This window comes from Bos mutus, chromosome 3 (assembly GCF_027580195.1).
Source record: "Bos mutus isolate GX-2022 chromosome 3, NWIPB_WYAK_1.1, whole genome shotgun sequence".
NCBI classification, from domain to species: Eukaryota; Metazoa; Chordata; class Mammalia; order Artiodactyla; family Bovidae; genus Bos; species Bos mutus.
Window position 1 is genome coordinate 20709423 of NC_091619.1, and position 11647 is coordinate 20721069.

An 11647-nucleotide genomic window follows, 5' to 3' on the forward strand; every position below is an offset into this window, starting at 1 on the left:
TTCTTGGAGATTCTTGGGAGGGAACCAGAGGGTATGTCCCTGAAAGGAAGCAGACCCCACATTTGCTCCTCCTGCCTCCAGGTTTCTTTGTGTGGGCCCAGACCAGTTAGGGGAACAGGGCTAAGCTGGGATCTGGAGGAAGGGAACCAGCACCCAGGCCCCCATGCAGCAGAACTCTGGAAAGCAGCCAGATTTCTTATCTGAGGAAATCTCAGACATTTCCCATGGAGAAGAGTTAGTAGAGTGGGGTACAGAACAGAGCACTAAACAGAAGAATCAGGAAGCCTGGGTTCTAGTCCTTGACCTTGACTAAGCCACCATCCCTCTCTGGGTTTGTTTCTAAAAACAAAGCTGGAGTTGGACTTGATCAGTAAGGGCAAAGGAGGTGCTGCGCCTCTTCTCTCACCCATGGCAGACATCACTAATCAATCACGGCGTTCTTTTCTGCTGAGTTCAGATATGACCTTAGCATCCTTTCCAAAGCAGTGCTCTAGGCAGCCACAATCAATGGATTGGAGTTGGCATCCAAGGTGACACTTTTTCGCCGTCTTTGCAATAGATGATGGCTGAGGTCCTTTCCAGCTTTGATCACTTACAGTTTGTTCCATTCACATTTCCTGAGAAGGATGGCTGGGTATGTGTGAAGGTCTCTGGACCCGCTGTTCCAAGTTATCCTTCCCCAGCTCAGACCAGCTACTGAGGAGGCCCCAGGGGGAGCCATGCCTGTCCTCTGTCCTGAAGCACTTGTCTAGAAAGGTTGTGGGGGAGAGTGTGCCCCCAGCGGGGTAGGGGCTGGTGGGGCACAGTACGGCCTTGTTCAGCCACGGAGTTCTCAGAATGCAGTTGTTGGCCACCTGGATTCTGTGGAGAGAAGGATGGTCCCAGGTCACACCCTCTACCTTCTGCCTCCTAGACTTAACCTGCAGCCTCTGATCTTAACAGAAATTGGCCTGCAAAGAGGAAGTCTAAACCTCTCTCATCCATTCAACAAACATTTCCTGAACACCTGCTGTTTGCCAGGCACTGTGCCTGGTGCTCTGGAAACGAGATGAACAAGTCCCATCCCTGCCCTCAGGGAGCTAATACTCTGCTGGGGGAGGGGGGGATGGGTATCAACAATCAATGACGTGACAGGTATGTAGAAAGCTTCTGTGGTGAGGTCTGGGAAGTCTTTGCAGAAGCGGGGAAGGGTGGGCAAGCTGGAGGAGGATTAGAAGGTTGCTGGGCAGTAGGAAGGTACGTTTGTAGGAAGTAGCTATAGGCAGAGGGAATGGCGTGTGTAAAACCTTGCAAGGTTTGAAATCACTTGATGAGTTTGGAGAAATGTGACCAGTTCAGGGTGGATGGTGTAGCTGGTAGTAAGACCAAGGGGGTGGCTCCCCACCCCACCTGATTATGGAGAGCTTTGTGGGCCTGGTAGCTGTTTTAGAAAGACCATTCTGACTTTCTTGGAGCAGTGGATCAGAAGTGGCAAGATTGTTGGCCAGGAGATCACGTAAGAAGCTCTTGGAAAGTCCTGATGAGAGATGATGGGAGCTAAAACTGAGGAAAGGAAAAATATATTTAGGAAAAGACCCAGCAGGAATCAGTACTTATAGGGGAGTGAGGGTGAAGAGCGGGGAGATGTCAAGGCAGCCCTGTGAACCCGGCTTGAATAGTTGGATGAGATACCAACTGGGAGAGGGAACACAGGAGGGAACAATCAGGGGAGGCAGGTGAGGATACTTGGCTGTGCTGAGTCCAGAAGGCTGTGAGATGTTGGGGAGCTAAGCAGAAGCCTGGAGAGAAATTCACATAGAGACGTAGATTGCTGACATCAGCTCTAGGATGGCAGTCAGGGGTGTGGATAAGTGTGAGCAGGCACAAGGGCTGAGGGGGAACCTGAGGTGCCAGCATTGGGACGGGGAATGGAAGAAGGGGGCAGAGGCAGAGGGACTGGGTGGGAGCTACAGTCTAAAGAAACAAGATCTCACTTGATCAGTGAGAAGACCAGGCAGGTGTGAGGATTGCAGGAGAGGGGGCATGTGCAGGAGGGGACATGCAGGCACCCGTTCCCCTGAGCTCATCTTCAGGTGCTCTTCTTCAGGAAGGCAGGGCCCTCAAGGCTGAGGGGAGGGGGCCAGAATGAGAGAGGCCCAAGTTCAGACTGGGGAGGAGAGGCAAGGTGGAGGCCAAAATCCCCGCCATAGGGTGGGGTCAATCTCAGGGGGTTCTGAAGAGGGCCAGCCTGGTGAGAGGGACACAGGCGCAGGTGGGCGAAGGCCGAGGGGACCTGCAGGGCCCTCTGCTTTCTCTGAGAAGTGGAGAGGGTGGGAACTTGACACAGGGGAGGCAGGTCTCAGTAACTCCAAATACAGAGGGGCCTGGAAGAGGGTTGTTGGCAGTATCAATGCTCTGTTCTTCCCATCTCTGACCTTCATTCACCCTGACCTAGACATCCAGTCTGAACACGTTCTCCACCCTCTCAATCTAGCTTTCAGGAAGTCTTTCTTAGGGGTCTCACTTTTCCCTGCACCCCCATTTACCTGGCTGCCTAGGACAGGCCTGGACTGGCATTTCCGTAGGACTTCATGCCTGAGGATGCACTGCGGGTCCTCACTCCTTGAATCAGGCTCCCTCACCTCCACCTCGGCATAAATGTTGCTGGGGGCTTCCCCAGGGCTGCCACGGCCCATGGCGTAGAAGTCGATGGGTTCATCAGGTTCGTTGTAGATGGGGTTGGAGGGCTTGGGCGGCAGGGCTGGGCGAGGTCTCGGAGCAGGGCTTGTGTAGACTTCGGGCTGCAGCTGAGGTTTGGCGGGGATGGGCGGCTTGGGCCTGGGCGACTGGGAGGGCTAGGAGAGAAGGCGAGCAGGGAGGAGAATTGTTGTTGTTCAGTCGCGACTCTTTGCGACCCCGTGGACTGCAGCACGCCAGGTTTCCCTGTCCTTCACTATCTCCCAGAGTTTGGTGAAACTCATGTCCACTGAGTTAGTGATGCCAAGGCAGAGAGTGGGTCACCCTAACCCAGGCAGTGCCAGAGCTGGAACCCAGGCTGAGCCTCCGCCCCCTGCAGGCCGTCTTCCTACCCCACTGGCCCCGCCCCCTCACACAGGCCGCGCCCTCCTTTTCGTCCCCCGGCTCCGCCCCTCCCTCAGACCCCGCCTTCTCTCCCAGCGCTTTGGGTCACATACCTGCTTTGGCTCCCCAGATCCATCTCTCTGCGTGGGGGCTATACTTCGCTCCTTTTTGAGAATCGGGCTATACTGAAACGGTGAGTCCTGGCTTTTGCTTCCAAAGTCTGATTCTTCGGTCCTTAGGGACAGTCCTGCGGGCTCAGGAGTCTGCGGGGGGGGGAAGGGAAGAGGGGGAGAACGGGGTGGGGACGGGTGGAGAGAAGAAAGAGGCCTTGGGGATGTGGTGCCGGAGGGATGGCTGGTGGGAGTGGACAGGTGATCCAAGGAGGGCAAAATAATCTGGTCCATGTGGAGAATGTCGGGGTGGGGGTGCAGCAGGGAAATTTGGGTGGCGCTGGGTTTCTAAGTGAGGCAGAGGGCATGGAGATGGCAAGGAGACTGGGAGGTGGGACAGTTGCTCTGATCACAGGCTATATTTAGCATTTAAGTTAACTTCATCTGGAACACAGGCCCAGACCAGTCACCATTTGGTTGTAAAACTGCAACCAGACTTTACAAGTCTTTAGCCTAAAATTTTTCAGCTTGGGGATAGATCTCCAAGACTTCCATGCCTATGTTTACTTCTGCAGCTGCAAGAGGAGTACATTATACAGCTAACAGCTAGATATTTTAGGGACAGAGACACTGCCTCAGGGGAGATGAGCCTTATAGGGTTCCTTCCCATGTTAGGTGTGCTTTTACCTCAGCATTTATCACTGGGTTCACGAATGTTCTCCACATGTGTGATAGTTTTGGGAGGCTCAGCCCATAGGGCTTTTCTAATTTTTCTGCAATCTGCCAAGTGCGTGTCTCCATCTGACGGTGTTCAGGCGCTTACTGCATGGATTCAAATCAGAATTCTTTTTCCCTGCCCTAACCCCCTAAGAGGTCTTAGCATTCCCTTTATGAATGTAGCACCTCTGGGACTTCCCTGGTGGTCCAGTGGCTAAGACTCTGCGCTCCTAATGCAGGAGACCTGGGTTTAATTCGGGGAACTAGATCTAACATGTTGCAACTAAGACCTGGCACAGCCAAAAAAAAGCAGCTCTACCCTGCTGCTGAAACAGCAGCACCTTAGGAGTCAACCCGGACACCTCCCTCCCTTCCTCCCCACATCTTATGGAGCACAAGCCCTGCTCCTTCTACTGCCTAAATATCTTCACATCTGCCCACGTTCTCCCTGCCCACAGCTGCTGATCCCGTTCAGGCCTCCTAAGTCCATCACCTCCTCCTGCATTATCTTGCCCTGCCAACCCATTCTCCACTCCGTGAGCAGAATGAACCTGCAGAAGTTCCTCTAGCAATCCTTCCATGGCTGCCCGTTGCTCCAGGATAAAGCCCAAACTCCAGAGAATGTGAGTGACAAGACCCTCTGAGGGCTGGTCATAGAGCTTGGTCTCTGACAGCTGTGCCCTTGGTTCTCACAACTCCAGCTGGCTCCCCTGTCCACCAGTCTTTCCTACATCCTGTTCCCACTGCTTAGGAATCTTCAGGTCTCTGCTTATTCCTCACAAAATTCCATACAGTAGTTATTGCTAGGCACAGTCCCTTAACAACTTCTTTGAACGGATTCCAACCAAGCTTCAGGAGACTATTCTTGCCCAGGTCAACAATGACCTTCTGTTGGCCAAATCCAATGGTTAATTCTAGACCCTCTGGCATCTGCTCTTCCCTGATGGATTTTTTTTTGCTTGGTGTCTAGAGCATCACACTCCTGGTTCTTCCCCTTTCTCTCTGGCTGCTCCTTCTCAATTTTCTTTGTGGTTTTTCTTTGTAGGTTCTCCCTCATTTCTGCAAACTCTCAATGCTGGAGACTTGGTATCTTTTCTTTTCCATCTATGCTCATTTCTGAGATTTCTTTCCTCCTGAAGGCTTTAGAATCAATCCATCTACATACTGATGGCTCCCAAATGTTGATTTCCAAACTAGACTTCTGTCCTCAAATCCCAGTCCATCTATTGCAACTGCCTAACTGACATCTCCATTTGGATACTGAATGAATGTCTCAAACCATGAATGTCAAAACTGAACTAACTCATGATCTCCCATCTCTCCCAGACTTAGTCTTCTTGTAGTCTTCCTCATCTCAGTCAATACAACCCCATCTTTTAACATCCCTCACTCAATCCTGCAAAAACCCTCTTAGGTCCACCTTTCAAACAGACCCAGTGTTCTACCTCCCCACCCCTTCACCTCTACCAACATGGTCTAGGCTGCTGTCTTCTCTCCTGGAGTATTGTAGTGGCCTCCATCTGATTATCTATGCCCCTCCCAAACTTCCAGATCATGTCACTCTTTAGCTTGTAAGTGCCTAGTGCATCTCATGTAGAATACAATCCCGAATCCTACAAGAGTCCACCGGGCAGCCCTTCACCCGTGTGATTTCATTTTCTACCTCTCTGCTCATGTTAGCTTCCTCAGTGCTGTTATTCTTATTCACACACATCAAGGATCCTTCTACCTTAGGGCCTTTGCACCTGCTGTGCCATCTACCGAGAATTTTTTCTCTAGTTATCTGCATGCCTTTCCCCCTCACTTTATTCAGACCTCTGTTCAAATGTCCTCTTACCAGAGTAGCCTTCCCTAAAGTCCCTGTGTAAAATAACCCCAACTCCGTCACTCCTTGTTTCTGTATTCTCTGCTTGTCATCTGTATTATGCATTCATTGTCTGTCTCCTGTCACTAGACTGAAAGCTCCATGAAGGTAGGGACATTTGGGCCAATTTTGTTTGGCGCTATTTCCCAGTGTCCAGACCAATGACTGGCACAGAGTGGGCCCTCAGAACTGCCTGAACGTCCTGGGGGAGGCACTGTCTGACATGGCTCCCCACCATGCGAGCCCAATGGCACACCACTCTGCATTTCCTCTCTCATCACACTCTCACACTTGATTCCTATTATTTGTCTTTGCCGCTGGTAAGTAAGTTTTGTGGGTTTGACACCCATCTGTCTTGTCTCGGTAAATATCTCTTAATTAAAAAAACAAATGGCCCCGGGAATTCCCTGCTGGTCCAATGGTTAGGACTTGGCGCTTTCACTGCAGACTTCAATCCCTGGTCTGGGAACCAAGATCTCACAAACCAGGCAGCAAGGCCAAAATAAAACCACAAAAACAAATGACTTCTGGGCCTAGCTGACCACTCCCAGTCCCTCCAGTCTTTGTGTGACTGAGCTGGTTTCTCAAGGACCCCTCCACCAGCACGCATATTTCTGGAAGGGCAACCAGCGGAGATGTGTGGAAAAGGGATGTCTGCGTCCTCCGTGGGAATAGGAAAGTGCCTGGCGAGGTCCTGCGGCCTGAGTGCTGTGTGGGGTGGGGGTGGGGGCCCTGGCCTGGGTCCCCGGGTCAGGGTCAGTGTCGGGGCCAGGGGTGGGGATGGCGTACCTGGCGGGCGAGGGGTTCGGTAAGTGTCTCCCCATACGGGCTGAGCGGGCACGCAGTGTAGTGCAGCAGTAGATCCTGCAGCCGCGCGTGGGCGCTGTCCTCGCCCAACACCACGTGGCGCCCGTCCCCTAGCTGGGCCAGCAGGAAGTGGCGGCAGCAAGTCCGGCTCCTGGAGACACCAGGCAGGATCAGATCTGCTCCCTTTTTCTGGCCAGGACACCAGCACGAGGCGTGATCTCTATCCTCCCGAATGCGCGGGGTCTCCCATCCTTAGTAGCCCGGCGGCTGGGCTTAGACCCCTCCGCCCCTGCTGGGGGTCATCATGAAGTTCTGCCCCTCACACGTTCTTCAGCACCAGGTCCCGCCCCCTGATTAGCCCAAAGTCCCGCCTCCTTGTTGCCTCCCACACCCCCCCCCCCCTCGCGCAGTGCGGGCCCCTCACCTGTAAGTCAGCACAAAGGTCACGGCGCTCTCGCTGAAACGCACCAAGTAGCATCCCTGAGGCTTAGTCTCCAGCAGCCTCTCGGCCTCTCTGAGGATGATGGAGAAGACACGGAGGGCTGCTCAGACTTTTCCAGCCTCACCTCCTGTCTCCCCGGCTCTCATAGGGGACCCCTGCCCAACCAAGCCTGCTTAAGTGGACAGAGAAGGGTGGAGGCGGGAGAGAGAGGATGTGGTCACCGTACTCCAGTACTCGCGCTGCAGGGACTGGGCGTGGACACGGACCAGGGGTTCCACTCAAGAGACCTCCCAGCCCTGCATCCTCCTCCTGGCCCCATCCTGGAAGGGCAGCCTGGAGTGGGGAGTTCAGGGGGTCAGCGCTGTGGCAGCAGCAACCGGGATGGTATTAGATTTCTAGACTTCAGAAGTCACAAGTTGCATGGAGGAGGTAAGCATAAAGATAGATATAGGAGAAGTGAAGCTGAGAAGTGGAGGAGAAGGGAGGAACTGCAAGGGAGGGAAGACAGAGAAGAGGGCTGGAGAAAGCCCGAGGTAAAGATGGAGGGAGACATGGAGGGAGAGAGACGGAGGCTGAGGAGGAGAATGAGCACTAGAAGCCTTAGAGACAGGAGGAAAGTGGAGGCGAGGGGTAGGGGCTTTGGGCTTGTGCCTCTTCGGTGGTCTTCCCCAGGAGAGCTGCCTTAGCAAGTAGCCTCAGAACCTCCAGGAGTCATAACCTGGCTTGTAGCCTCAATCTACTCCTGATTGACGGCAGGACCCAGGACTGGCCCCTGCCCTGCTTTGAGCCTGTTTCTTCCTCTGTGACTCACCTCCGGGTGATGAAACCGTGGAACCAGATGGGGGCCGCCCCGTGCTGTAGGAGCTCATGGGCCTGGGTCTTCTGGAACCAAGCCCGAGTCTCGGCCTGTAGGAACAGAGCTTCTTCCCTTGGCACCTCCTCCTTCCCAACATCCTTTGGATTGCAGGCAGCTCCTGGGGCCTGGAGAGGTGCCTGCATGAGAGAAGAATTCAAGGAGTGGAGAGGTGGCTGTGATCAGTAGCCCTTCCTCTGACTCTAAGGCAGCTGCTGCCTCCTTATCCTTACACCTACTCGCTCTTCGACTTGTGGAGAAAGCTCCCTGTCCCCTTTCCAGTTGCCTCTTTTAGGGTATCGTTTCCCAGAAAGTCCTTCCCAACGCCTGACTTGTTTAGCTCAAGCTGTTTTTGTTTCCAGGGAATTTCCTTCCACTTCCCTCTGGGTCCTGTGGGTCTTTATTCCAGTAGCAGTGAGCTGTTAAACTGTGCTTAAATGGGAGTGGGGCCTTCCAGATGGACAGAAAGCATTCCCTGGCCTGAGGGGTGAAGGGAGCACCAGAGGCCAGAATGAGGAAGGGCTCGCCCTACATACAGTAGGAGGGACCGAGCTAGTTCACAGGGAGGGTTTCCTACTGACGGATGGGTGAGGAGGACTGAGATGAGGATGGGCAAATGAAGGCCGCAGACCGAGCTGTGGACGCCTACTTCTGGAGTCCACTGTACCCATCACTTGTGGACTCACCCTGAGCTTCCCAGGGACAGAGGAGAAGCGAGTGGGCCATTCAGCACCTGGAGGAGGTGCTCCTCATCTCCTTGCCCTTCCTCTGGGCCCCCGGCCATGGTGGCAGCCCCTGCTCATTCCTGCTTTGGCCTCTGTCCACCTGCAAGCCCACCCCCGGGGGAGGGCAGGAGTAGAGGAGGGAGCTGCACCCCGCAGATTTCCACTCACCACAGCCTGGCCAGCTGGGCCCCTGGGGCTGGGCCAGGCTTCCTCAGGGGCCTGGAGTCGTGGTCCCAGAAGCAAGCCCGGGCCCTGGCAGCTCCTGCGGTTCAAGCCCAGGGGCTGGAAGGTGCTGAAGGTTATGGCCGGGGCTTCTCGGCTCCCTGTTAACACAGAGAGGTTTCTCGGTCAGGGCCTGCGTCTCTCTCTGCCTCCCACCACTCTCCCAGGCTCAGGCTCAGGCCCTCCACTTCCCCTGCGGCCCCGGCAGTCCAGTCATGGGGAACCTGAAGGATAGGTACAGTCATGACAGCAGGAGAAATGCAGGAGGGATGCGGAGATTGTTTCTCAGGGAGGAGGAGTAAGGAGCCCAGGAGGCCTAGAGGGCTGAGGTGACAGAGGCGCTTGTCCGGGAAATTGGGCCCAGGGAGGAGCGCAGGGAAGCCAGCTGGCCCAGCAGTTCCGGAATCCGGGAATGGAGGCAGATTGCTTCAGTGAAGGCCCCTCTTCTGGAGCAGGGTCCTCTGCCTCCCACCCCACTTCATTCTCCTGCTTCCTCCTCTCTCCTGTCGAAGAAGCTCTCAGCAGACCCTGTCCCCTTTATCCTCAGGGCTGCGTGGAAGTGGCACCCGAGGTGGAGGAGCAGGGGCTGTGGGCCTCCTGCCAGTCAGCCTTGCCAGAGTGTGGCAAGGCGTGTGGCCAGGCTGTGGCCCCTCACCTCCGAGGTGGGAGCTTAGGCCCAGAGGGGAGTAGAGCAGGGGTCGTGGGGGTCTTGAGGTTCCCTCCCACCACGTTCTCCAACTTCACACTTACCTTGGGGGCATATCTGGGCCAGGGGAAACTCCATGGGGGGCAGCCTGAGAAAGGAGCCCCTGGAGCAGTGTGTGTGTGTATGGGCTCTCAAAAGGTGTGCATACTCAGCAACTCATCTCTCCTCTCACCCCAGCCCCCTGGGGCAGGAAATGTCGCCTCACCCACAGCCCTAGCCCTCGCGGAGGACTCGCGTCATGGAAAGCCGTAAGACAGTTGTCCCTCCCCCGGAAGCCAGGCGCTGAAGGTGGTGGTGGTGTGGTGTTTGTGTCGTTGTGTGTCTGGGTATGCTGCTGTCTTATCTCCATCCCTCCTGATTCTTTCTCCACGCCCTCACTCCAGACTGGGGCTTCCCTTCCTCACCCTTTCTCTTGTCTCTCGCTCTGTATTGGCAGTGGCAGTGGGAACATCAACTTCAGAAGAATAAGCCTTATAATGTGATGGGGCCTCAGGCTCGTCGAAGATTCATACGCAGGACTTTGCTCTTACATGAGGAGGGGAGGGGGCAGAGCTGCAACAGGAAGAATGTGGGTCAGACTTTTGAAGGACCTTCTGAGGTCTTAGGAAACCTCTGAGACAAGGGGGTATGGAGGAGGAAGCCTGGCTTTATCTTCAGGCAGGTCATGGAACTGGGTTAGGACAAGACCAACCATCCTGGAGAAAGGGAGAGGGGATTTCCTTCAAGTAAGTAGGTCATTATTAACAGCAAAACTATCAGCAATTGTTATTGATGACTCCCAGGCTGATGTCTTGATCTGCAGTGGGCTTGCATCTCCTACCACCCTAGAGGACCAGTCCCGTTTCTGTCTTATGATCCTCACTAATGAAGGGGAGATGGGGGAACATTATCCCCATTTTCCAGATGGGTAAACTGAAGCTCAGAGAAGTTACGTGCCTTGGCTTGGGTCTTTCAGTGTCTCAGGTGTTCGTGGCAGAACTGAGACTAAAAACTAGATCTTTGACTAACTTCACCGTGATTTAGGCCAACAGTCCGTGAGTATGTGCCAGGCACTGTTCTTGGTGCTGAGAGTCCCATAAAAAGGATGGGATCAAGGCTAAGGCAACAGGTTTTTTTGTTTTGTTCTGTTTTAATATTTATTCATTTGGCTGCACCAGGTCTCAGCTATAGCATGCGGGATTGTCTTTGTTGCGGCACATGGGATCTTGAGTTGGGGCATGCAAACTCTTTGGAGCGGCATGTGGGATCTAGGTCACTGACCAGGATGGAACCGGGGCCTCCTGCATTGGGAGCTTAGAGTCTCGGCCACTGGGACGCCAGGAAATTCCTGAAGGCAATGGTTTTAAAGGAAGGGAAGAGGGATCAGGCAGCTCAGGAGGAGGCAAGGCCTTGGAGTGTGGGTGTGACTGGGCCAGCAGTGATGCTGGGGGTCATCTTTTTTCTCAGAGGTGCTAGGGAAGTAGCTCTGCAGGCTAAATCAGGACTCCAGAGTCCTTCTTGGGTGCAAGGCAGCATGTACTCTGGGTCTGGCACCCTCCAGCTAGGTAAACCCTAGCTGGCAGCCCCTGAGCCAGCTTCTGCTCCAACCACACAGCCACTGCTCCACCGCATTTCCTTCTTCCATGAAGTTGAACATGCTCGTCCTTCTTCTACAAATACCTTTCCCCAACTTCTTCAACCGTCCTCATCCTCCACAGCTCAGCTCAGTCCCCTTTTCTGATGTCCCAACCCTGTATACACACACACACACACATGCACACACATGGCTAGATTAGGAGCCTCTGAGGTGGGCTCTCGTAGTGCCAGCCACCCCGATCTCCCTTAGGAACCTGTTGGCAAATCATTTCCGTCCTCTTGACGTCTTGAGGTAAGATCCTCAAAATGAGCTGAAAAGAGAAACGTCCACCTGCTTGACAAGCATTTTCACTTGAGGACTTTCTCCAGACAGGGCACAAGATGAAACCCCCCCCCCGCCTTAGAGTAACCCCGGGTGAGGAAGATCCTCTGGAGAAAGGAATGGGAACCCACTCCGGTATTCATGCCTGCAGAATTCCATGGACAGAGGAGCCTGGTGGGCTGCAGTCCATGGGGGTCTCAGAGAGTTAGACACTTCTGATCAACTAACACACACACACACACAC

General features: G+C 54.2%; 1 protein-coding gene across 1 annotated transcript; it reads right to left on the minus strand.

Moving 5' to 3' along the window:
- Positions 1-130: 130 nt before the first annotated feature.
- Positions 131-9966, minus strand: SH2D2A (SH2 domain containing 2A). The gene is made up of 8 exons (XM_005898749.3): positions 9551-9966; positions 8747-8901; positions 7812-7993; positions 6983-7072; positions 6541-6709; positions 3174-3323; positions 2526-2834; positions 131-861 (listed from the first exon to the last, which is right to left on the minus strand). The coding sequence occupies exons 1-8, from the start codon at positions 9582-9584 to the stop codon at positions 694-696; spliced, it is 1257 nt and encodes a 418-aa protein (XP_005898811.2). The 5' UTR covers positions 9585-9966; the 3' UTR covers positions 131-693.
- Between the last annotated feature and the right edge of the window lie 1681 nt (positions 9967-11647).

Coding starts and splice junctions, on each gene's coding strand:
- SH2D2A (XM_005898749.3), bottom strand. CDS start 9,584: ATGGAGTTTCCCCTGGCCCAGATATGCCCCCAAG. Junction 7,994..8,746: donor GCCCAGCTGGCCAGGCTGTG/GTGAGTGGAAAT, acceptor TCTCTCATGCAG/GCACCTCTCCAGGCCCCAGG. Junction 7,073..7,811: donor CACGGTTTCATCACCCGGAG/GTGAGTCACAGA, acceptor CATCATCCTCAG/AGAGGCCGAGAGGCTGCTGG.